Here is a 26,599-nt window from a genome sequence, read left to right as displayed (position 1 = left end):
GAAGATATTAGAGTTTCCCTCTGAGGTATATTCTTTAGGAGTTGTGTAGATTCTTTAGGAGATATTTCCTCTTTCGAAGACCCATTGTTTGATGGAGCATAAGGGCAAAGCCAACGTGCATGGACTGGGGCTCCCAATTTGAATTTTGGGAGCCCCAGCCCAGCCCGTTGGTCGTCCAACCCGGGATCCCCGGGGCTGGGAGCCCCATGCCCTCGGGCTCCCAAATGGGAGCCCGGGCTGGGGGGCTCCCAGCCCCTAAATATGACCGTTGGGCTGTCCCAACGGTCATATTTGGGGTGGATCCCCTTTAATTTCATTTTTATTTAGTTTTTTTAATTTTTTTTAAACTATTTTTTTTTTGTAATCTTTTTATTGTTTTAGATACTTCTTTTTTAAATACTTTTCTCTAAAAAAAAGTTTTGTTCTTTTTTTTTTGTTTATCATTTTAAAATTCTCTCGCGACGAAATAAAATCAAATTTAATTTTTTATTTGGAATTAATATTTATAGTTCAAAATTGAAACACAAATCTCACACACGTTCATCACACACGTACCATAATTTAGATTTGGGAGCCCCTGTTGGGAGCTCATTGGAATTGAGAAAAGCCTCGGGGCTCCCAAAATTCAGGGGCTCCTAAAATTGGGAGCCCGAGTCCCTACGTTGGCTTTGCCCTAAGAGCAACTCCAATGTAGAGGGGCTGGGGCTCCCAAATTCCCCAGCCCCCCAGCCCCAGAACTCCAACCGGGGAGCCGTGGGCTGGGCTCCCAGCCCCTAATGTGACCGTTATAGTCGAAATCTAATTTTTTTATTTTGTTATTATTTTAAATACTTCTTTTTTAAGTATTTTTTTTTAATTTTTAATTTTTTTTTTTTTTTACTTTTTTGTGTTTATCTTTTTGTTTTTATCTCGACGGAATAATATCACATTTTAATTTATAGTCGAAATCTAATAATTTATAGACGAAATTTAAAATCAAAATTTTGCACACGTACTTCGCACACGTATATTATTTTGATTTGGGAGTCCCGGTTGGGAGCCCGACGTTGGAATCGAGAAAAGCCCCGGGACACCCAAAATTCAAGGGCTCCCAAAATTGGGAGCCCGGGCCCCACATTGGAGTTGCTCTAACAAAGAAAAACAAAGACTAAGAAAAATACAAACCATCACTATTAAAAAAACTAATTCCCTCCCCATGTTGGATGGGTACAGTACTTTTCCATCACACCTAATTTAACTTAAATCAATTTAATATTTTCTTAAATTGTATCTTATTTTTTCTTATAAGAGCACATATCAATTTTTTTTTTAATTTGACGGTTGTCAATTCTTAAACTAATTAAGTAATTGTACATTTCTAATTCATTATTGGCACGAATCTAGATTTGAACCAACTCAAACTTTATTTAAATCATCTGGATAAAATTAAGCAAAAATTACAAATCAGACAATATAAGCAAACATTATGAAATTTCACTTGAGTAAACTTTAACCTTGAGTCAGTTTTTATAATTGACCAAAAAAGAAAGAAAAAACATAGCAAATACCTAAATTCAATTTATTTTATTTTTCATTTAAACTAGTAATGAAAAGAATAATTAACTCCATTAGAGGGTATTATAGTTGAAATAGTCAATGAGTTTGTTGAAGTGTAAGGGTAGTTTTATAGGAGTCTCCCGTTCTTGTTAACCCCCTCCATGACTCAGTTGACTTAGTAAAACGTCGTTGACTTAATTTGGTTAAAGGGCCCCCGATGGAGTGGGTGAAACAAACCCCTTTTAACGGTGTATTTCACCCACGTTAGCAATTTAGTTAAGAAAATCATAAATCTTCCCAAAACTCAAATCCCTAGACAGTCAGTCCTCTTCTTCCACTCTTCTTCCCTCTTGTTCTACGGGTATTTTCATCTATCACCGGCGACCATTTTTAACGGGACTAGTTCACCGAAATTGTGCAACATTTCACATTGTTGTTGCACTCATCTCTGAAGGTACGAAGTATCTTCATTGTTGCAAACCACCATGGATGAAGCAACTTTCAAATTTTTTGGAGAAATAGCAAAGGATCCAAGAACATCAATTTCTGGACAAGATTCAGTTTTCCAAAAGGTATATGAACATTTCCTAACACTTTTTTTACATGTGTTTCATGATCTATTTGTTGGTTGTATGAATTTTTTTGTTCAAACGGAGCTCAAATCGGTTTGGTTCCACCGAATAATGTGAACATGATACGTGAGACCAGACCGAATATGGTTTCTCTTAGTAAAAAAATATAACCGATGGAAAAACACCGTAGTGGATTCATTACCTACGGTGGGCTCGAGCCGTAAATGATGCATAATTCGGCATGATCCCACCGAAAATTGGTCCAGTAGGTAGTAGCTATTGATGCTACTGGCATAATTTTCGGTGGGCTCAAGCCAAATTATGCAACATTTTTCAGTGGGTTCCGGACGGATTATGCAACATATTTCGACCTGAGCCCACCGAAAATGCCACCAGTTGCTTTTCGGTCTGGTGCAATGGGAAAGCTCACTTGCGGGATTTCTTCCTCTCTTGTTTTTCATTCACTTCCAGACGAAATAAGGTTTGCAAATCTTCTTCTTTGTGTTGCTAACCAGTAGATTTAAGTATTCAAACAATGTTGTTTTGAATAAATCGAAAAAAATAAACCTAGAGTGTTAGGTTTTCACCAAACAGAAAGACAGAGAGAAACCGAGATAAAAGGAGAGAGGGGAAGAGAGAACGAGAGAATGAGAAGAAAATTACTTCACTCGGTGGTGATAGATTTTAGAGAGAGAGAGAGCGAGAGAGAGAAGATGAAGGCAAACAGAGGTTGAGTTATGAGGAAGATGGAATAGGAGTGGTATGTGTTGATCGGTCAAATAGTTAAGTTGAATAACTTTGACCTAACGACGTTAACTTTGCCGTTAGATCAAATTAGGGAAGCCGTAGTGTTTTTTTAAGGGGTCTTCTAACTAAAATGATTGATTTGGGGGACTTTTTACCGGAGGGGGCACTTTTAACAATAATGGGAGACCCTTTAAAATCTCCCTAAAGTGTATTATGGTTAAGAGTTTATTGGATTTGACTTAGTATATAGTCAAGTGCAGATTTAGTGGACTATTAGTTCCTAAAAACTGTGGTAAAAGTTTGTTTGATAACAAACAACAAAATGCTACTTCAACCTGTAATATTTCTCTAATATTCCCTCTCTCTATTTCTCTCTATCTAGTCCATTCTAACATCTAAAACTCTTCATCAATAATATGGCTGATGATACAGCAGCTCAAACTGCAACTAGCAACCTCCATAACCACGACGGGGGGTCTGCACCGAACAAATCCTTCTCGCAGAAATTAGGGCACTTCTTAGACAAGGTTTTTTTGGTGACTCGTTACGCCTTTATAATCGTAGCCTTTGGGTATTTTATTTTTTTGGTCATAGACATCATACGTTTAGTTAACTTGCCACCACCCCCATCCATGCCAGTTCCATTTTTACATTCATCTTCCAATTCCATATCACCAAAGCCTTCTTCACCTGCCCCTTTCTTTGTTGATCAATATAACAATCTCCAAGTCATGGTTTCTAAATCTACTTACTTGCTAAATAGATTAACCAATAAGGAAGGTGGCATTGTTGGTCATCTTCTGAATCATACAAACATTGATGAAACCTCGAAAAATTCCATCAATACCTGCACTAAAATAATGAATGACACAATCAGTAATCTTGTTCTTGTCAGTCAATCGATCAAGCATCTGCCTCCTTTCTTGAAGGTATATATAAATATGTATTATTCTGTATTATTCATCACCATTTTATTTTTGCTTCTGGTTATTTTTAAATGAAAAATGATAAAAATACCCCCCAAATACCCCCCGGCGCACTCTCTTGTGTACCTCATTGCTTAGAGCAGATCCAACCTCAGCCGGCTGGGGCTGAAATTGAATTTTCGGTCTCAACCAGGAGGTCCAACCTTAGTCTGCCCTTACTTTAGGGCCGGCTGAAGTCTCCAACATGATCGTTAGGGACTCCTATCGGTCATGTTGGGCTTCATCCTAGTCGTTGGATGATCTTCCCCAAATTTTTTTCGTTTTAATGTATTTTATTTTTTTAAAATTTTTTTTTGAATTAGTTAAAATTTTTTTAAACTCTAACAAAAACTCACACATTAATAATTAAAATACATCCAACAAAGTGTCGATCCCCGAATAATTTCCTAACCTTGAAAAAGAAAATATCATTTCGAAAATAGTTCAAACACTTGTTTTGTATATACACAAAATCACACACGTTTTTTGTGCACCCACAAAACGCTCACACAAGTGTTTCCCACATGCACAAATTTAGACCTAAAGGGAGGCTAATGTTGGAGCTGAGTTTTAAGGACTGAGTTGAGACTGAAAATTTTGAATGGAAAAGAATTTTTTTGGCCTATAACAAACTGAGGTTGGAGTTGCTCTTAAGTGGCTAAATTTTCTTTAACTTCGATTTCAGGAAAACTACCGAATGCATTGTGCAACACTGATGCATATTGATAATCAAATAACTGAAGGTATCTCCAATCAAACTTCTTGCATCGATCTACTGAATGAAACAACGGGATTCCGTGATGATCTTGTCTTTGAAACACTCAGTCGATACGTGAAGTACTCCATAGAACTTTGGGTGAGTGGACAATCTATTGTCATGAGATGGCTAACTTATCATAAATGCCCAAAACATTGAATCTTCCTTGCTCGGCTTTCTCCATTCCACCATAGCTGATTTCTGGAACCAAGGCAGGCTGGTGCCTGCAGAAACTACTGCAACTTACTTGCAAATGCTCAAGAGAGGGTTGTTGAAGTTAAGTCTTATAAAGTTGTCAGGATGGTTTAATGTTTTAGGCAATTATAACTTAGTACATATGCAAATTTTTTGTTAAAAATTATTTACCAGAAAGTTTATGGAAAACGAAATGCTAGGGTTATTCATTGGATCACTCGAAGGATGACCAGTCCACTCATATAGCCGAGACCAAATCCAACCAATTGGTGTTTTCTTTTTGACAGAAAATTTGAAATTAAGCTTTGGTCTTTATAAAGTCTTTCTAATTGACGTGACATCTTTACACTAATGCACTATCGTCACCCTCAAGATGACTCAACGGCCCGTTACTGATGCCAAATGGGCCATTGGGAAGTACTTTAATAGAGAAATTGGAACATCTTGTGTCTGGTTTGTTGTTGCCTTTGTTCTTTGCTATAAGTGGATTGAGGACTAATATAAACAGTATGAGGCATCTTTGACAGTGGGGATTATAGTTTCTAGTCATAACTTTGTGTAGTCTTGCTAATATTTTGAGGGCATTCTTGATTTCTCTTTTCTAATATAGTCTTGCTAAGATTTAGGTTCTTCAACAAGAGTTGCTTCTACCCACATTACCCACTATATAGTCGTTCTTTTCTCCGGTGGCCCTGACGATCGAGAGACATTAGCTTATGTTTCAAGAATGGCAGAAAACCGGAGCGTTAGTTTAACAGTTGTTCGATTTCTTCCGCTAGAAGATGCACATAGATGTCCAAGGTTACCAGATTCGCGGTACGTTCCGGTACGCGGTACGAAAACGGATTCGCGGTACGCCTATTAGAGTGTATCCGGTACGTCGGGGGTATACTTCTTCGGTACGCTAATTCGGTACATAATTCGCTTAATATAAAATTTCGATTCGTTACCTTAATAAGATATTCCAAAATTTAATTATAGACTCATAGACATAAATATTTCAAAACTCATAAGGGATGAAACAACTAATTACTCAAAAGAGTCATATTACTTAAAACATAAAGATAAATTCATAAAATAGAAATTGCTTGGAAAAACCTAAAACTCAAAATCCAGAAAAAATATTACTAAATTACTAATACTAATACTAATTCATCTTTTCTTTGCCTTTGTCTTTCGAACTACTTCTTTTTGCAAATTTTGATGTGTTTGAAGTGTTAGATGGTATATTATCTTCTTCATTGTCATCATGAACTTGATCATCTTCTAAGGAACTCCAACGCATATCCTCTAGTCTGATAATTGAGTCGTCTAGGTGTGTGTGTTCAGGATCGATGTCCCAGTTTTTGTAAGGGCCTTCCTTATATCCCTTAGTGAAACGTGATTGAAGACGAATATTGGAATGAATGTAAACCAATTTATCAGCTCTCGTAGAATTCAACCTATTTCTCTTCACACTATGTATATATGAATATGTGCTCCAATTCCTTTCAGCAGACGAGCTAGTAATTGGTTGAGCCAATACCTTCAAAATAAAAATATAAATATTTTAAAACTATAAAAATAATAGTAGAAAAATAATAAATACTAATAAATTGCTACCTTTTTAGCTACTTCAGCCAATTTTGGAGTTTCTGAACCATATGTGCACCACCAATCAATTGCATTCATTGTTACAACATCAGTTTGGGCAGACATCATGGCATATATACCTTTTCTTAAGTGAAATCTCGCAAATTCCTCCCGCAATTCTTTTGATTCATTAACATCTTCTGATATTCTATCAAACGCTTCCAAAACCTCCATCATTACCTCTTTGTCTTGATTTGGAGATTTTCTTGTTGTACCACCTGGGGCAGGTGTAGCAAGATAGAGAGAATCATAATACCTTGGGGTTAGTGCAAATCCAAGACAATGCAATGGAATATTCATTTTTTCCCACCTCTTAAGCACAATACTTTCGATTTCAGGATATTTATCGGCATGTTTTCCTTCACACATAATATCTTTAATTTCACCAAGCATATTGTCCATTCTTTCATAAATTTCACCCATTTTTTGACCTTCTCCATCACAAAACTTGATTAAGAAATATATTGGTTTTGTAATGCTTAGTATATGGTCCACATCATCCCAAAATTCTTCATTCATAATTGTATTTGTAACTAATTCTCCCATTTTCCGATTGTGTTCGTCTCCACTTTTTACCATATCTTTCCATGTTCTAACAACAATAGTAGTTGCAAGAGCTTCTCTACAATCAACAAGTCGCTTCAACAAAATATAATGTGAAGCAAACCTAGTTTTTGCCACTTTAAGAAGTTCTAATTTCGAATGATTCCTAAATAAAGCTAAAGCATGTGTGTGGTTAAGAAAATACTTCACAATAGTCTTTCCACTTCTATAAGTATCTATAAACCATGTAAATTCTTTTGCAATATCTTTGAAAATAAGATTTAAAGTGTGAACAACACAAGGAGACCAAAAAATGTGTTTGTGTACCTTCTGAACTTCTTTACCAGCAAGCTTGCAATTTGCTGCATTATCAGTAACAACTTGCAATACGTTAGATTAACCTACTGTTTCAATTGCTTCAAGAAAGAACTCTGAAATTGCTAAACCAGTTTTTTCTGTTCTCTCAAAATCTCGAGCATATAAGAACATGGCGCCTAGGCTATTTACTGCAATGATGTTAATCAATGGTTGGTGTTTAACATTAGTCCAACCATCTGAAACAATTGAAACTCCATGGGAATACCATGTATCCTTGATAGGCGTCATATCCCTTTCAACATTTCTTCTACACTCATCTAACAAAGTAGTTCCTGCCTTTTCATATGATGGAGCCTTATAATCCTTAGGCCCTCTACTTATTGCTGTAATCATCTCATGAAATTGAAGATTTCTAAGAACATTAAAAGGAATTCCATTTGCACACAATCCTTTCATGATTTTCATATCAATCTCGTCTCTATCCATTATTTTGAATGCACTTTCTAGTGGTCCTGAAAATACTTGTTTTGGTTTGGTAAGAGTTGAACTTTTTAGTGACGAAGATATACCTTTTTTTCCGCTTCAATTGATTTTTGACACACTTTCTCATATAAAGATCGATTGTTCATCAAAACATTACATCGTTTGATATCAACTTTTTTGCCTACTGGAGGACCAAAGAAGTGAGTGTAAATACGAGTATATGAACTTGTAAAATTACCTTTACAATGTTTGCAAGACCAATTTCTTGACCCACCTCCTGTATTTGTTGATTTATTATCGGTGAAAATAACTTCATCATGCAATGGTTTTGATTCTTTTGAATTTGAATCATCTTTTTTTTGTCTTGGTTTGTTCGAATTGTTGGTTCTTGCACATGAACTATTGTTATCATTAGTAGAATGGTCATCTTCACCAGAACTCTCTTCCAAATTATGAATTTCAATACCTTCTTGATCAACATCTAGTGTGTGAGATGAAGAAATATCATGGTCATCTCTTGTTCTTTTTTTTCCAAACACCATCTTTGTAAATCACTCCAAAAAACCACACAAAATTATGAGTAATTTATAAACCAAGTAGGAGATGATCCATATATATATATATATATGTTTACATGCAAAAGGGTCCTTGATTAGTAGTAGTTTTTTCAATTAGAAATTGTTATTTAGGATTTTTATTTTATTGGTAACAATGAGATGTTTCTAATTAATTAAGTATTTTTTTTATTTGTTGAAAGAATTAATTAAGTAGTTAGAATTGTAACATTCTAGTACCTAACTACCTACTAATTAATAAGACTCTAAATTTTTAAATATTTTTTTGACAAATATTACACAGAAATTCGTTTTTTTTTCTATTAAAACTTCCTTAAATTTTCAATGATTCTCAATATAAAAATATATGATATTTTTGGAAATTACTTAATTAAAAAGTTAAAATCTTACCTAAAAAATCGTGTGGAGAGTAAGCTGTCTTTTATGGAGATTTAATTTAATAGAGATATGACTCATATGAGTTGTCCTTGCTGTTTTAAGTTATAAAAAGTACCAAAAACCCTAAATGTAATCCGACGGTCAAAAATCCATCAAGATTGAAATATTAGAAACCCTAAAGATAATGGGCTACAAAAAGGAACTTCCTTATTCTAACTGGCCGACCACTCTGCCTCTCTCTTTCTCTCCCTCTCAAGAAAACTATGATAATGGAAAACCTAATATAGAGTAATAAAAAGAAGAAGAGAAGATCTGTTAATGGGTTTTTGTACTTTATCTTCTTCTTCCTATTACTCTACATTTTTTTCTTCAACCATTCTCTAAAAGTTTCATATTTCGAAAGGATTAGGAGCCTTCTTCAAGTAATCAAGGTATGTATTTCTTCTTCTCTTAAAACCGATTCGCTAGATCGAGATCGAGATTCGTGAGGTGATCAAACGAATCTGGTAACCTTGGTCAGTACAACATGAAGATCATGAAACGACAGAGAGAGAGACAACTTGACGACGAGTTTATTGGTGATTTTAGGATGAAAATATCAAATAATGAATCAGTTATATATACAGAGAAATTACAAATAATGGAGAAGAAACCGTTGATGCAATTAGATCAACGGATAATATTCATGATCTTTATATTGTTGGAAGGGGTCAAGGGGCAATATCTCCTCTTGCAGCTGAGCTCACTGACTTGAGTGAATGCCCACATAATGTTGCATCACTGGATTTGCAGCGACAGTTTTTGTTTTGGTGGTGCAACAATAAGTGGGAATGGGACTTCACGGAGATGTATCTGGGACACTTACATAGCCTAACCAGCAACAAACTGATCAATATAGCAGTTTCAATATTCATAATGAGCAGCAGTTTCAGCCTAGTAGAGATACAAATGGCAATGGTTTGCAACCATGGCAATATGGTAATCAATTTCGCTAGGCGATTGTCGAAGAATCAAAGAACCAAATGTTTGCAATCTTTCTTTCTTCAGCTCATTAATATCAAAAGACCGTTGATTTGGGGAAATAAGAATATTATCCGGGGTGAAAATTTTTAAAGGGAAGATGGTATATTTAGAAGATTATCCGGGGAAATAATTTTAAGGGGAAATAAAACATTTCTTCTTCTTCTTCGACAGTTCTTCGGCCGCTCAAGCCTACAAATTTGCTAAAATTTTACTCTGGAAATCGAGTTGAAAATGCAACTAAGGATGCAAACAATGTGAAGTTTAGAAACCCTAAATACTTATCAGTGTTGAATCATCTTAGATTTTACCTCCCTCAGATGTACCCGAAATTGCATCAGATGTTGTTCTTGGATGATGATGTGGTTTTTCAAAAGGATTTAACTGGTCTATGGAAGATTGATCTGGATGGGATTATGGGAAGGTTAATGGGTTGTTGAGACTTGTTTTGGATCATTACATCGTTATTCTCAGTATATGAATTTCTCTCATCCTCTTATTAGAGAGAAGTTCAATCCAAAGGCCCGTTCTTGGGCTTATGGGATGAATTTCTTCGATTTTGACGCGTGGAGACGTGGGGAATGCACAGAACAATATCATTATTGGCAAAATTTGAACGAGGACCGGACTTTGTGGAAATTAGGAACCCTTTTGCCAGGACTGATTACATTTTGTTGTTCCTCTAGTTATCAATCGATAAGTCGATTTGTCTTTGTTTTGTCTTGATTAAGACACAGTTTCCTTTCTCTAATTTGTAGAGAGATAGACTGTAAGCGAATGATGATTTATCACTATTCCTTCTTTCGGATTAACCGAGTTATACAGAAGTCGAGGCGAGAATAAGTTCTCTTTCCTTAAGACATTTTACACCCCCGTAACAGTACCAAACGTTAGGGTGTATGCCTTCAGGATACAACGACTTTCCTTTCAGAATTTTAAGATGATACTTCTATATTCTGAAGGCGGACGAACCTTCGTAAATATTATGAGCTCCTGAACTAATGCAGATGATCTTTTAGACGCCTTAAAAATTCACTCGAAACTCCTTTCTTCCTTTTTATAGATATACTAGAATTACTTCCCAATAAGTATTCCAGACACACAAAATACTAATTGTTAGAAGAGAAGAGAAGAAGAAAATAAATTGAATGTGAGAAATGAAGTGGGTTTAGGTGGTTTATATAGGAATCGAGTAGGCACTTGATTTTGGGACACATCTCTTGATGTTTGGTGACAAATCCCTTAATTTTTGGGACACAACTCTTCACAAGGAGTTGGTTAAATAACTGGGATTTTCGGTAAGGTTTTGGTGCGTTCGATCTGGCTAAAAGAAACAAGGAAGAAACGCCCACCGTTGGATTTCATTGGTTCTGTCCCGAACCATGCCCAACAAAGCTAAACAGATGTTGTTAGATGAAGATCTAGAGAGATCCCGAGGGTGTCCCGACGCGGGGTTAACGCGGACCGTTGGATCCGCAAGGATCCAACGCTTCTGCGCGATGCACGAAAAGAGCCCGACACCCTTACTTGCGCGACCGTTGGATCTTGTTAGATCCCGCACATTGAACGCCAACCATCAAGATTAGGATGTGCCTGCTTCGCTCAAACGGCCCCCAAAGTGACTTATCCAACTTGACGTTTTAGTCCCTATTTCAACCGAACTTCGTCCAAACTTTAAACTTGAATTTCTCATTCATCCGGAATCGGATTTGGGTGATTCTTGGCTCTAAATTGAAGAGCTCGACGAGACGAACGCAATGGCGCGTTCCTTTCCTGAGTTTGACGAGTCGGATTGAGCCAAAATCGGCTCTAATCCAAGTATCAGTGGAAGAGATACAAAATGTCGCATTCATACATTACAAGGGTGGTGGTCGGCGATGGTGGTGGTCGGATTTGGTGATCAAAAAACGAGAGAGAAGACAGAAAGAATTGGAAAAAAAACATTTAAGGTTGCCGGTAATGACAATTTATCGTTGACCCTTGCCGGCATGGAAAATAACTGGTGAACACAATTTTATACCCATAACAATTAAAAAATATATTGGTCAACTAGAATTGACCAGTTTTTATAAAGTCTTTGCACCCCGGACAATTTTCTTATTTTTGAAAGATTAATGATGCTATGCCCGACACATCTCCTGGCTGATGTGTCGACATAGATTTAGAGAGAGAAAATTTTAAACTTTCTCTCTCTAAATCTATACCTGACAGATCAGCTGTCGGAGATTCGACCGGGAGATGCTTTGGGCATAACATCAAAAGAAAGTATTCAACCAATGTGTGTGAGAGAGAGATGGGGAGGTGGGAAAGAGTGAGAGATTGAAAGGTGTTATGAACAATATGTCTTATTTGCAAAAAAAAAAAAAAAGGAAGAAAGGAAAGTCCAGGAAAAGAAAAAAGAGAAGACAAAAAATCAAACAACTTCTTCAATACTGTAAAGACCACAATTTAATTGGACAAAAAAATAGGGATCTAAGTAAGATGATTCATGTACTTATATTAAATATACTATTTTTTGGAATAATCAATTACAAACGACTTTTTTGGCATCGTTACTTTACGATAGCGACGTATTTTCCTTTTATACAAAAGCGTCACTAATAACAACTGTTGGCGTCAGATTCTCACAACTGCCATTCTGAACTATCGTAATAGTATTCCCGACGGCCGGCTACGCTATGGAATTCCATTTGTTTCTATATACATGGCGACGGTTTTACAAACGCCGCTAAATATCATCTTTTTTTTTATAGTGACGTGCTCATGTTTCCAATTCTGGGATTTCTTACAATAATTTTGCCAATGCGAGGATATGTTGCTGCAAAATTAGAATTTTAATTCAACGTATTTATGTTATAATCCTCATGTTAGTTCTTATTGAAGCTTATAAAAAGAGCAACATACTAATACTTCCACCATTGATATAAAGTAGGGATTCACAAACTAATTTTAACAATGAAACTAATTATTATTTCCATTGCGAATTAGACAACACAAAAGAACAATTTTACCTCATTATTTTCTTTTCCTCCTCACGTTAGAATAAAATCAATTAAAAAGATGTAGATTATTAGTGGGTTAATTCTGTTTTGGCCCCTAATTTGTGCACCGTTTTGGCACCCATAAGTGTCCAGCATTTCGATCTGACTCCACAACAGTAATTCTGTTTTGGTCTGCAATTTGTGACCAACTCACTGTTTTGGCCCCATAAGTGTCCGGCAATTCGGTTTGGTCCCCAAGGACCAATTTTTTTTTTTTCAAAAGTACCCTTGGGGGCCAAAATAGAATTATTTCAAATAAAATGTTAAAAGAATAAAGGCCACATCACCTCTTTCTTTCTCTTCCACATCTCCACCTCATCTTTCTTCTCCAACGAAAGGTTGTCGACCACCTTTAACTTAAAAAAAATATAAAATTCTCGAAGGTCGGCTCGAAGGTCTGTTGGAGCAGATCTGCAACAGACCTAAGAAGGTTTTAGAGAAAGAAGGGAGAGAAAGAAAGGAAGAGAGAGAAAGAAAAAACAGAGCGTGCTCCTTCATGGGGTTGCTTGATTCTCCATAGAATTGATCCTAGATACATATGTATAGAAAGGCATCATATTGTCAAATTTAAACAAAGTGTTGCAACTGCCCTCATCTCATCATATGCTAATATATATTCTATATTGTTTAAGCATTATATAACATAAAATTATATATATCTCTTCTCTCTTAACTAAATGAAAAAGTGACATCTTAAATTCATAAATTAGGGTCCGTTTGATACGTGTGAAAATGTGAGTAAGAAAGTCATTTTCGCAAGAAAATCAATTTTCCGTTGTTTGGTTGACCACTTTGAGTAAGAAAATCGATTTCTTAAGAAAAAAAAAGTAGGCAAATGATCTAACTTATTTTCCCACCTACAACATGAGAATTCGTTTTCTTTCCCACCCTCTAGTGTTTTTTACGCTCTCTCTCTTCTGCAGGGGTATTTGCGTGAATTCCTCTCTCCCTTACTACCTCTTTCTCTTGCAAGTCATTTCCCTCTCTCACTCTCTCTCTCTTCTTGCGAAGGAAAAGGATACAGACTTCATGAGTTTTTTTATCTCAACTACTAATCTCTACTTCTTCTCTTACTAATCTCTACTTCTTCTCTTACTAATCTCTAACCCCCCCCATGAGGCCATGATTAATCTCCATCTCTGAATGAATCTCTCTCTCTCTCTCTCTCTCTCTCTCTAAAATTAACCAGAACTATGAACAAACTATCATCTGGAAACCCTAGAGGCCTAGCCCCATCGATTAGGTTGAAGATGGTTCTTGATAAAAACGAGTGTAATGTTGGAGTTTGAACCAAGAATCGTTTGAACAACGATAAGATCGGTTGTATGGGATGCATCTCTGTCTTCTTGTTCCTTCGTCAACATCAACAACAACTTGATGAAAGTTTCATCATGAAACCCTAATTTAGAGAATGAAAACATACAGTCCATAGAAATTAAAACGGGAATCGACCTAATCTATGCACCAAAAATTTCGCCTGATTTTGTTGTTGGATAACTCTACTTTTCTCTCTAAAATTTCGCCAGATCTATGCACCAGAAGTTTCTTCTTGTGGTCGGTTAATTGCCATTTCACTCTACCTTTCTCTCTCTATGTCAATTTGGGGAAGAACATGGGTTTTTTTTACAAGCAAGAAGTCCAACAAGTACCTCAAATAGGTCCATTACTCTATTTATTTTTAAAGGCACCACACAATTTCTTAGGGCTCTAACAAACACCTTAATTTGAATTTCTAATGTGAAAGAAAGTTGTTTTCTTTCTCATCAGAAAAAGACTGATTTTCTTACTCAGACATTCTAACGAATCAAACGGACCCTAAAGAAAAATGGGTACTTCTACCTAGGCTATAATTGATGCGTTAAATCCATGTAAAGTTGTTTTATGTTCACTATGCTAAGCGCAGAGAGCAAACTCTAGATGCTAGTGATTGGGAGATTTAGTTGTAGTAGGGCAAATAAGCCAAATTCAATTCTCTAGGCATTGGTGATTAGCTAACCATCTCTTGACAATAGAATGCCCACTTATCCAACTACCCATAGAATCTCTTACTTCATTGATGTATCTACTAAATATTTGGGAGAGAAGATCACTGTGGGTTTTCTTTGTTTTCTTCAACAACTCAATGCAAGAAATTTGATGAGTGATACCTTGTGTTATTTTGTTATCAATATTCATCATTGTTGCACAATGCATTTGATTGTCCTGAAATTAAATTAAAAAAAAAAAAAAATAAACAAATCATTTTAAATAGCCAATAAAGAAAGAAATTAAACCTTGCTGATGAACATATATATACCTTCAAGATAGGAGGCAGATCTTTGATTGATTGACTGACAAGAAAGAGATTATTGATTGCCTCATTCATTATTTTAGTGCAGTTGATGGTGGAATTTCTTGAAACTTCATCAAATAGGGCTCTATTTTTTAGAAGAAGACCAACAATGTCTCCTTGGGTATTGGTCAATCTATTTAGCAAATTAGAAATCATGGGTTGGAGATTGTGTTTATATTCATTAAGAGATAAAGGAGTAGAAGAAGAAGAAGAAGAAGGCTTTGGTGGTGGCAGTGTTGGTGATGGTAAGTTTGGTGATACAGAGTTATGGGATGAAGAAGGTAAACAAGGTAGTTGTTTAGATTGGTTTGATTTTACTCTTTCATTAGCCAAATGTATCATGTCACTTACCATAACAATAATCATACCTAAGCCTATGATTGTCTTAGCAACAATCACCCAAGGTTTTTCAACCTTTTTTGAGTGACCCCCATTGCTAGTATTATTGGTTGCAGGTTGAGGTGCTCTATTATCAACCATTTTGGGTTAGAAGTTTCTTTCTCTATTAGGCTAGATAGAAAGAAAGAATGTGGTAGAGATGATTTCACTAGTATTTGATTAGAGTAAGAGAAGTAAGGTAGTGAGCATTTTATTGATTGTTATTACTAGATAAATTCAAAATAGAAACAAACTTTCCCACATATTTAGGAACCAATAGTCCCTACACATGACTAATACTAATTCAAATTAAATTTATTGGACTTGACTTAGTTTATCTAGCTCCTAAATTTGTGTATAAATCTGTTTTAGTTTTGACTCTATCTAACTATAAAAAAAATCAATAAATCATCTCTTTAATTTTCTTTCTCTCTATCCCATCTCAAGAACATTTCACCACTATGGCTACAGAAGTTCAGAGTAGTACCAACAATCTCCCCAATGGCCGGTCCGCAACAAACTCGCAACCCGTTTGTCGGCCATTACTTGACTGCTTTGAATGGATGATTAATGTCATCTTGTTGATTGTAATTTCAGTGTATGTTGGTTTTATGGTAAGAGACATCATAGAGGTAGAAAACTCACCTCCCCCATCTACACCAGTTCCATGTTCTAAGTCGCTATCACTGCCGCCACCATCGACAGTACTGCCGCCACTACAGACATTGCTGCCACCACAGCCTTCTTCTTCTACTCCTTTATCTGTTAATGAATATGAACACAATCTCCAATTCATGATTTCTCAATCAAGTACTTTGTTAAAGAGATTGACCAATATCAAACGAGGCATTGTTGGTCTGAACCATGACCACCAAATTGATGATAATTCCATCAATACTTGCACTAAAATAATGAATGACACAATCAGTAATCTATTTGTCGCCAGTCGATCAATCAAACATCTCTCTCCTTTGTTGCAGGTAGATTCATTACCAATGTTTCTTTTCTTCTCTTTTCTAGTTATTTAAAAGTCTCTCTTTTATTTCAGGAAAAAGGAATATATTGTGTAATACTGATGCATATTGATAGTCAAATAACTACAAGTATATTCGATCAAAGTTCGTGCATGGAGCTGTTGAAGGAAACAACGAAAACCCATGACGATCGTCTCTCCCTGAGATTGAGTCAGTATGTTAAGGAAGTAAAATACTCCATAGGACTTTGGGTAAGTGGTCAATCTATTGTGAAGAAATGGCTTACCTCTCATCAGTGTCTAAAGCCCTGATTTTTCCTGGCTTTGCTTTCTTCCTGTGCAAATCTTTATCAATGGCTAGCCACAAGTACGACGATGTCGAGAATAGTATAGAGTATTAAGATACTTGTTAATGTTGGGTGCAAGATGAATATGGATATTTATCTCTTGAAAATGCTCTTATAATTGCTAGATAACTTAATTATATTTCTGATTTTTGCTTTAAACACATTACAGAACATATTGTAGAGCATTTATCCCAGCTAGTAAGGCCTAGAGACTTCAACTTTGGAACTTACATGCCAATCAATACCTAGTCTAAACTAATCTCATGGTCAAACTTCTCTAGACTCATTACTTTGGAAACTACTACAACTAATTAACTTTCTTCTAGATTTTTCCTTCACACTTCCAAGTTACATTTTGGGTTATTTCCCAAATGACCCCTAACTTTGTGATCAGCTTCCTGTCTGGTCCCCTACTTTAGCAAATATTCCCGTATGACCCCCTTTTCCGTTATCTTTAACTGTCCGTTAATCTCTCTCCTCCATTTCATTTTCTCTCTCTTCTAAGTCACCTATCACGCCACATCATCATCTTCTCCGGCAGGGGTCGCCGGCCGGCCAAATTTCCGCCCGGCGACCTTCAACGAACAGACCTAGCTCCGGCGAAGGGAAACCCCTTCGCCGGAGTTTTAGAGAGAGAGAGAGGCGAGGGAAAAAAAATTTCCTTATCTCAGACAAAATTAGCAAAAGAAATCTTAAAATTTGGATGGAAAAATACTGGTATGGTCAATTTCTCGCAATTATGCCCAATTTTGGAGCTTCACCTCTTGAATTTTAAGGCTCACAATTAAAATGCCTGCTGTTCATTTTAGTCTTCAAATGTCTACACATTACACCTGGAGGTGAAAAGCTACTGAATTGCCTATGGTATTAGAAATGAAAAACATAATGTTTATTCGTAAAACTTGATTTTTATGATTACAATACTTCTTATCACATCTAAAAAGAGAGAGAGAGAGTGTTGAAGTCTAATAGACTTATAACAACCATCTAACAAACTATTTGTTTGTTAGTTTGTCTGTTAAATTTGGACATACACCTTTAACCGAATTTTAAACATTCGAACTCCAATAGAACAAAATCAGAGCTTCGGATTCTAAAAGAATCAATCTCAAACACGAATAAAACCTCACAAGAAAGAGAAAAACAACCTAGAAATTTGCAGTCGAAAGTGACCCTTAATTCACTGGGATTCCGACCACCAAATACCAATCTAATTGTCATCCAAACACTAGATAAACAAGTTAGGAATACCTCTGTAAAATTCGTTATCGGATTTCTCGAACACCAAATACTGTATGTGCTGAAAACTTCAACCCTGTTTCAAATCAACCTCCTCTCAGTAGAGCTCTTTCTCTCTCCTCTATTCTCTTGTGCGCTTCTAATTGCGTTCCACTTCTCTAAATTAGATAATTAAGAGTAACATATATACCTTAGCCCTAATTCCACCGACTCATAGAAGATTAACTTGACTCTGGATATGGTTTGTACTAAACTAAACACATCTAGGTTTTTCTACTAGGAGGAAAACCCAACAAACTCCCACTCTGATTAGGTGGGAGAAACAACCAGCCCGACTATCCCTCGACATACCTCAACCTTCCCCTTTCGGCAGGGCTTTAGTCATCATATCAACTCCATTATTATCTGTATGAACTTTCACTAGTTCCCCTTCCTTGGAAGAACCACATCACGTATCAAATTATACTTCACATCGATGTGCTACAAACGTGCATATTTTTTATATAATTAAATTTTAAATTTTAGAAAAGAATATGAAGCACTTACAACTCATATGTAAATAACCTACAATTGCACTTATTACATTTACATGTCAAAAATCACAAGGAACTTCTTCAAACCAACAAGATTCTATCTATATGGAAACCGTAGTTCTATTTGTGTTGAATAATCCGAGATTTCTAAAGAGAAAATCAAAACTCATATTCTAACCAAACCAACAACAATATTCACACAATAAATTCCAAGACTATTTAATACAATAAATATAATCGTAAGAAACTAAAGATTTTGATTTACTGAAATTTTAAACAAAAACCCTTGATTTTGATTTTATGGTGTGTTTGGTTGCAGGATTCCAATCAAAAGTGGGATTTGGTAGGAATCGTGAATCCATGGTCTATTTGGCTACCAGAAATCTTAGGAATCTTGAATCCTAAGGATTCCTAATTTCAAAATTTGTATTGGACCAAAATCCCACCCTACCTCCTAAGATTTGCTAGGATTTTGGATTAATAAACCTAAATTTCAAACTTAAAATCAACAAAAAAATATTTCCTTCTACAAAATAATTATTTTTAAAATATTTTTTTTTTCAAAATCATTTTTTTTCCCAAAAATCATTTTTTTTCCGAAAATTAATTTTTTCTTCAAAATCCGATTTTTCTCAAAAACCCGATTTTTCAGACAAGCGTTTTTTTTCTAAAAATGTGTTTAAAAATAGTCAAATATAATAAATCATAGGATTCTTATGAGTTGCCAAACAAACCAAAAAATATTACTTGGGTTCATGAATCCGTAGAATCATGAATCCCTAGGACTCATGAATCCACGGATTCATGATTCTGTCATCCAAACACACCATTAGTAGTTTAGCAATTAATTTTAGGTGTAGGATTTTATCACATAGGGACATAGGGTTTTTTCATAAACTTTTAAGTTCAAGCCTTTATTTTTAAATACAAAAAATTTTGGGTTATAACTACATGATCTCGGTAGGAAGAGAATAGGAGAGAGAGAAGAAAGTGACGGTGGTTGTGGTGGAAGAGAGCGGAGAGAAAAAGAAGAAAAATGGTCGTGGTAGTAGTAGTGATGGCCAGGAAGGAAAAAAATAGTTTGGTAAAATCCACATTTTTTTCGTATCAAATTTGCCACTATTAGTATTTTCCCATAACGGTCTTTAAAATTTTGGACACACCTGACCCGCCGCCTAATTGAGTTGTAAATACCATTCGGCCACGATTACCGATCTCTCTCTCTCTCTCTCTCTTTCTTTCTCTCGTCTCTCTTCCTGAAAAAATCTATAAGACAGAGAAAGAGAGTTCATAAATTTTCTCTCTCTCGTCTCTCTGCGTGAAAAAATCTTTTTCTCTCTTCTCTCTCCGTGAGAAAATCTTTTTCTCTCTCTCTCTCCGTGAAAAAATCTTTCTATCTCCGTCAAATCCGTCTCCATGAGAACTTCTCAGATACCAGCTTTAGAAATTGACACTCCTAGTGTCATCCCTCGAGCTCAAACCTACCTTAACATGATTTCAAAGAATGCAAAGGTGTTCTCTTACTCAGGACTCGTAATCTTGGGGTTTCTGGTCTCTCTGGCTTTGAAGGGAAGCAAGCTGGCTAAATATTTACCACCGCCGCCATCTTCATCGCCACCCATGTTTCCCCCCATTGAGCCACCCACGTTTGCCCCTGTCGAGCCACCCAGGTTACCCCCCTTTAAAACCCTTTCTTTAATCCCTGAATCTATGAAGATCACTACTAATCACAAGATTCTTGAGATGTCCATTAATAACACAGTTATATCTGTTGAGAGCTTAATATCAAGAATACCAGTTCTTCTCATCAATGAAGAATTCAATTCTCAAGAAAAGAATGCTCTGAAAGATTGTATGGGAATCTTGGATCAAATCCTCCATGAATTAAGACAAGCAGTTAAAGAACTTCAAAATGTTTCAGAATCAAAAGATTCTCCTCCCCAATTCTATAGTGAAATCAAGAATTTACTTATAGCAGCAATCACAAAAGAAAACAAGTGCATTTCCGATATCGAAGAAGCAGATCCTGATGATCAAAAGGGTCTTAAAGATCACATCCAAGACCTTTGGGATCCTATTTCTTGGATGATTAGTAATTGCTCAGCCATTGTTAAACAGATTGAAACTACTGAACATGTTCACAAGATGACGGCTAATGATCGGAAACTAATGCAAATCACTCCAAAGATTAGGCCGAATGTTATCGTAGCAAGTAATGGCAGTCCAAATTATAGCACTTTCAGCAAGGAAGTTGGGATGGCATCTAATTTCAGCACTAACAGGTTTCATTTTCTTGACGATTCTTGTTGAACTTATCTATCTGTATTACCTGTTTCTTGGGCTTCCTATTTTCCGCAATGAGATTTGATACTTATATGTAAAAATACCATTCTTCACAGGGATGATATCAAGATTAAGGCTGGAGCATATGAAGAAAAGGTCGAGATCTCAAAGGAGAAACCCAACATCATGTTGGTTGGCGATGGGACGAATTCAACATTGAGTAAGTAATGTTTGAAACTATATATTTCTTATTCGCCATAGTTTTAATCTTGTTTTTCGACTAATCTTTGGCTATATGATTAATCTTTGCAGGTATGACTGAAAACAGATTAGGAGCACAAAAACAGCAAGCAGCTGCTATTCGAGTAACATCTGATTCTGCATTTCATAAGTGTAGTTTTACCTCATCCCAAGATACCCTTTACGGAGATTCAGTTCGTCAATTCTATCGTAAATGCACAATCCAAGGAACAGTCGATTTCATATTCGGAGATGCAGCTGCAGTCTTTCAGGACTGCCATATCCTTGTCGAAAATCCCAATCCAGGCCAGATGAACATGATCACTGCACAAGGAAGACAAGACCCAAATCAGAATACACGTATTTCATTACAGAATTGCACCGTTATAGCATCACGAGACCTCGCCCAAGCTGGAAATGGAAATTCTTATACATCTGCATGAACATAGTAGTACAAGGCCGAGTATATCGAATTGGTATAAGAGATACAAGAGATCGGGCGACATGGGGGCATGTACAAACTTCACTATATCATAGAATTCACAGTGAGAAAGCTCTTACGTAGTGCTGATGATTGGCTAGAATCTACTGGCTTTCATTTCTTTCATGGAGCATAACAATTTGTAAACAAGCAACTTTACTGTCTACTACTATACCTTACTGTGAATAGCTGAAATGTACAAGCAGAACCTTATTAAGAAAACTATAGAGTACTATGTAAAACCTAATTTCCCTTTTTGGATGCTTACTTTACTTTTCAATGAAACCTAATCTAAACTTCAATCAATTGAAGGGGAGAAAAAACTTGAAGAGGTTTGGGCGGGAAAGAGGAATTGGGGAAAAAAGAAATCCGGGAAATTTGAAGCAAGTTGAGGACCGTTTGTTTAATTTATCCCCAAAATATTTTTCCGTTTTTAAACCACCATATTCTCAATAATTTCAAATTTGCCCTAGGATGGAAGTAAAGAAATTCCCTCTAACTTTACTCTTCCACATGATTTTAGCCACAAATCAGCAAACACATGTTGTCGTAGCTAAACCACTCAGCCTCTCTAGGTTCTCTCTCTCTCTATATGTTCTTGCTAATTGGCAAGGCACATAACTTGGGAAGGATTCAAACTATAGAAAGCTTGTGAAATAACTTCAAATTTCTGTATGTTGCTACTCATCTTCTTCTTACTGTCTTACATGTAATAGTTTATCTTCACTAGGTCAAATGTTTTGCTTGCTTATCTTTCTCTTCCTCATTCATTGCTAGATTTGTCTAATTTTGGATTGTTAGCTTTGAGAGATAAAATAAAAACATGTTTTTGAGGATAATGGTTTTAACCTAATTCACCACCAAAATGGATTTGTCTAATACTTTTATTATTTACATTCTTATAACCCTAAATCCTAATGCTCTTAATTATATCTTCAAACTGCTGAGAATAAGAATAAAATCCAGTCTACCCCAAATTTTGTTAGCTTAGTATAAAAAAATTCGCAAAGATGCTGGTAAAAAGCTATGCACCATTCTGAAGTTATTGGGATTTTTTCGGGTTTTTTTTTAATTGTCAGCGTGCCTCGAACCCTTGACCTCTGTGGAAGACAAAAGCTCTTACAACTCCAACGAAGGGTTGTTGGCAGTTTTTCGGACCTTGTTGACCATTTAGGTCATGTGTTTGTGTCTTTATTATTCTGCGTGCTTATGTGTTTAGAAATTGCTACCTTGATGAAGTTCTATGGAATTTTTTTCTTTAGATTTGTATTCTTAATGAGAAAACGTGATAATTCGCATCTCGTTGCTGATTTTAGTCTCTTCGTTGTCATGGTTACGGAATGCAGAAGTGCTACAACTCATTCAAATCAATTAGTATATGGCAGCCCTTACCATATTACCGTCACATATGGATCTCAAAGGAGTTTATATGAAGAACGTTTCTTTTTTGAGAAGTAAATGTTCCAAAGTTGAGTATCTGGGCTTAAAAGGTTATTTTCGAGTTAATGAGGTGAACCTAGACTCTTCGGCCAAGTTTTCACCTTTTCGTAAATACAGAGCCCTTGCAGTTAGTTCATACAGGGAGGCAACGTCTAATGGATATGTGGGTAAGGATACAGATAAAGGTAAAATCTATAGAAGGGTCGATTCCTGCTTGGTTATCGCCCCACCAAAAGGTAAGAAACCTCGGGCAATTATTAAGTTCTTGGGGGGAGCCTTTATTGGAGCAGTTCCTGAAGTTTCATATAGGTAAGATACATTAGCCAGAATGTTTCATTATCTTATGAAAGTTGTTTGCCTAACTCTCGAATTGTCACTCTCTTGTACTTGCAGCTATTTCATCGAACTGCTGGCGAAGGAAGGATATATTATAATCTCTGCACCCTATAACGTGACGTTTGATCATTCCCAAGCTGCTAACGAAGTATTTGAGAGGTTCCATACTTGCTTGAATACAATATTAACATCTGGAATACCTGATGCTAATCTATCAGCCAAAGAACTTGTCAATCTTCCTCTTTTCTCTGTCGGTCATAGGTTAGTTTCAACTTGTCTGTTTGTTTGATCCTCTTCAGATTTGTAGTGACATTTTTTTATCCGTGGGTACTCTTTCTTACGCATGATTGCAGCATGGCCCTGCTTGGTATATGGTGACCTCCTTGCAACACAACATCGACACCTATGCCCTGGTGGTGTTTATTTAATTTCTATCATATGAACCAATTCATAGTTAGCACACTAGAATTTGGCTAGAATTCGGAGTGAAATTTGTAGTTTTAAACATGGCTACAAATATTTGCACCAATTTGTGCTAACCTCATGCGGACCAGATACAAATAGGTTCATATGTTTCCACTCAAGAAGAGAACACCAAAGCATAATTTGGACAATAAATGGTCATAAAAGTGCACATACAACCAAGATGAGCCATAATATTCTTTCTCTTAACAAAGATGAATGCGCTTATTTTAGTTCTCACTCATTCATATTCAATAATTGGTGAATAACAGCAATGGTGCACTTCTCCAGCTCCTCACCGGAAGTTATTTTTGCGAAAAGATACCAAAGGTTTGATTCATTACCACTCTGATTCTTGAAACTGCTTGATGAGGGTGGTTTGTAACAAAGAAATTTCATATCTGTTGTGTAAGGCTAATGCCATAATCTCGTACAACAACAGGCCAGCAGCCGAAGCAGTACCATATTTTGAGCAGGTGATATTCATACGGCTTACGTGCTTATGCTTTTCATTTGGTATTCTATATGTAAGTTTTAAGTGTTTTTAGCCATTGTGCAGTTAGGTCCTCTAGTTAGTCAGATGGTACCTGTGATGGAAGCATCTTCGATATATCAGTTGGCTACAAGTGCTTCAGGTGGTTGATGACTACTTGTGACTTTATTTTCAGTTTTTTCTGTATCATTGTTTTTTTGCTCTTTACTTTTTTCCGAAATCCTTTTCTTGTTTAAAGGAACTAACATGGATATCTTATTTTGATTCCTTTTTGAGCATATATTCCTCCATGATTATGCTTAACGTTTTATTTAAGTTGACAGGTTAGAGATTTTGACTTTTTCTCTTTCTAAAAACAACGATTATGATTTTTGTAGGAGATGCATGGAATACATTGCTTGATGCAGCGGGGAGAATCGGGCTAGAAAACGATCAAGAAGCAATAATATCTCTTAATAATTTTGTCAATCAATTGCCCTCGGTTATGAATCAGGTAGTTTACTAACGATTACCGACTATATTAAAAATATGTATTTTTGATTCCCGAATGGTTCCCAATCTGGACACTGAACATACGCATAGTGGAGCTCAATCCTAATGGGATCTGATTATGGTTCACCCACTACTAAGACTCTCCTCGATATAACTTGTTGGAATTCATAACTCTGATCTGAGTATGGCTCCATTAATTTTCAGGTTACCCAAGGGATATCAGAGTTCAAGCCAACACCTTCTGAAAACCGTGATTGTTTTAAGAACTCTTACAATGTTCCTCACACTTTACTGGTACTTATTACTTGAGATACTTATCTTTAACTATGAGAGCTTACAAGCTTTCCGATGATTCTAATATGTTACGTGGATCACATTTCTGTAAGGTCAAATTCAATTCTGATGCAATTGATGAAACTGATGTAGCTGAGGAGACCTTAAGATCTCGTATTCAATCAGTTGGCGGTACACTTGAGAAAGTTACTCTGAATGGAACCCATATCACTCCATGCGTTCAGGTAATGTCCTAATATTTCCGTTTTGCATATTATTTGGATCTACGGTAAAAGTTACCTACGAACAATCACTGGTATAGCCCGAGTCATCTAATCTAAGTTGATAGTTCAAACTTTCTGGAAGTACTTCATATGTCAACTTACTGTTCATACCGATTGTACTTTGTCAAAATTATCTGAGAAGACTGGGCCAGGTGTTCTTAGAAAACTTACAGCTCATACCGATTGAGTATGTATGTCGGGCTTAAATCGTCACAGACAGATCGAGCTTCAAGTACTCATTGTGAAAAATCAGCAAATGAAAGAAACTAGAATCAAAAGAAAAATATTTACGGAAAGTACCTAGAGAACAATTGGTTCTGCAAGGTCATAAAACCTTTTCTAGGGTGTTACTCTGTTGATGTTGAGATAAGAACACCAAAAGTCCTAATGTTTTAGATGTAATTTGGAGATAAAGGCTAAATTAGTGGTACATGGGTTAGACTTCAATACCTGATCGCAGCTCACACAAATCCATGGGCGGGGTCGGATAACACCGACCGACACCTTCAGATTCAGGCGGATCAGAGCGGATGTCAGGCTCTCAAAATTATTCTGCCACCCCTAGATGTAAATACAACTAGTCATTGCCATATTTCTCAAGTGCTTTTGAGCAATTTTAGGGGATTGAGCACACATTAAAACCAGACTAAATATGAAAAAGGAATTCATCACGTCACAAAATGTAAGCTTTCCCGGTCCATATTGTTCATTTTTTACCCAACTAATGGATTACAAGAAATAGTCTACCTTCTTTTAGGTACTTCACGGTCCTTCACTCTTTTGTTCTAACATTTCTGATAGCTTAATTCCTCATTTTCACAATTGGTTGTTGTTCTGTTAATGTCATCAGGATTTGAGATGGCAAGTGGGCTATGCATATACCCCAGCAGATGCCATTGCTCAAAGTTTGAAATCCCTCTCAGTAAATGACACTAGAGTACTTGCAAGAACAGTCACCGACTGGTTGAAGGGCTTTGAACTCTAATGAGACAAGAATCGATTAAGTCAATTGTCGGTATTGGGTGTATTTTGCGGGATCTAACCAAGCTGCCTAATGAACAAACATCTTGATTCATTCAGATATTCAGCACAATCAGGTACAATACAAAAAGAAAATATACTCTTGCTTAAATATAAATATATAATGTATATTGAACCATAACATAGATAATACTTGTTAGGGATTCTAAATTGTGTTCTTTTAAGGTATAAAGAATATACTTGTTCCTTGCTTTCATGGAACTTTTCCTA

The 26,599-nt window shown here is 36.1% G+C and overlaps 2 protein-coding genes, 1 long non-coding RNA gene and 1 pseudogene across 5 annotated transcripts; 3 read left to right on the top strand and 1 right to left on the bottom strand.

The window, feature by feature from the left end:
* Window positions 1-5,919: 5,919 nt before the first annotated feature.
* LOC147539349 (uncharacterized) lies at window positions 5,920-7,822 on the bottom strand (annotated as a pseudogene). The gene is made up of 2 exons (XR_015225900.1): window positions 6,375-7,822; window positions 5,920-6,297 (listed from the first exon to the last, which is right to left on the bottom strand). The product of XR_015225900.1 is annotated as an uncharacterized LOC147539349 (transcript).
* An 8,055-nt stretch (window positions 7,823-15,877) lies between these two features.
* Window positions 15,878-16,940, top strand: LOC147539348 (uncharacterized). Its single transcript, XR_015226108.1, has 2 exons — window positions 15,878-16,452; window positions 16,521-16,940. It is a non-coding gene; the product is annotated as an uncharacterized LOC147539348 (long non-coding RNA).
* A 3,040-nt stretch (window positions 16,941-19,980) lies between these two features.
* LOC147539347 (pectinesterase 3-like) lies at window positions 19,981-21,810 on the top strand. Its single transcript, XM_086643111.1, has 3 exons — window positions 19,981-20,846; window positions 20,964-21,067; window positions 21,160-21,810. The coding sequence occupies exons 1-3, from the start codon at window positions 19,981-19,983 to the stop codon at window positions 21,528-21,530; spliced, it is 1,341 nt and encodes a 446-aa protein (XP_086499237.1). The 3' UTR covers window positions 21,531-21,810.
* Window positions 21,811-21,868: 58 nt separating this feature from the next.
* LOC147539346 (initiation factor 4F subunit (DUF1350)) lies at window positions 21,869-26,599 on the top strand. Of its 2 annotated transcripts, none has more exons than XM_086644863.1 (10): window positions 21,869-22,240; window positions 22,915-23,317; window positions 23,402-23,605; window positions 24,079-24,136; window positions 24,220-24,282; window positions 24,366-24,441; window positions 24,677-24,792; window positions 24,996-25,085; window positions 25,178-25,309; window positions 26,199-26,599. In XM_086644863.1, the coding sequence occupies exons 2-10, from the start codon at window positions 22,947-22,949 to the stop codon at window positions 26,331-26,333; spliced, it is 1,245 nt and encodes a 414-aa protein (XP_086500989.1). In that variant the 5' UTR covers window positions 21,869-22,240; window positions 22,915-22,946; the 3' UTR covers window positions 26,334-26,599. The 2 variants fall into 2 exon arrangements, with proteins under 2 accessions (XP_086500989.1, XP_086500990.1); XM_086644864.1 differs by having other exon boundaries at window positions 22,193-22,277.

The sequence above is a fragment of the Eschscholzia californica genome, unplaced genomic scaffold (genome assembly GCF_041429995.1).
Source record: "Eschscholzia californica isolate CP2 unplaced genomic scaffold, dmEscCali1.0.p SCAF_5, whole genome shotgun sequence".
NCBI classification, from domain to species: domain Eukaryota; kingdom Viridiplantae; phylum Streptophyta; class Magnoliopsida; order Ranunculales; family Papaveraceae; genus Eschscholzia; species Eschscholzia californica.
Note: the sequence above shows the minus strand (reverse complement) of the source record. Positions and strands in the feature narration are given on the sequence as shown.

Excerpts from the sequence above, each read along its gene's own strand:
- LOC147539347 (XM_086643111.1), top strand. The coding sequence starts at position 19,981 with ATGAGAACTTCTCAGATACCAGCTTTAGAAATTGACACTCCTAGTGTC. Across the intron at positions 20,847-20,963 it reads TCTAATTTCAGCACTAACAG|GGATGATATCAAGATTAAGG; the intron begins GTTTCATTTTCT and ends CATTCTTCACAG. Across the intron at positions 21,068-21,159 it reads TGGGACGAATTCAACATTGA|GTATGACTGAAAACAGATTA; the intron begins GTAAGTAATGTT and ends TAATCTTTGCAG.
- LOC147539346 (XM_086644863.1), top strand. The coding sequence starts at position 22,947 with ATGGCAGCCCTTACCATATTACCGTCACATATGGATCTCAAAGGAGTT. Across the intron at positions 23,318-23,401 it reads GTTCCTGAAGTTTCATATAG|CTATTTCATCGAACTGCTGG; the intron begins GTAAGATACATT and ends TTGTACTTGCAG. Across the intron at positions 24,137-24,219 it reads TTTGCGAAAAGATACCAAAG|GCTAATGCCATAATCTCGTA; the intron begins GTTTGATTCATT and ends CTGTTGTGTAAG.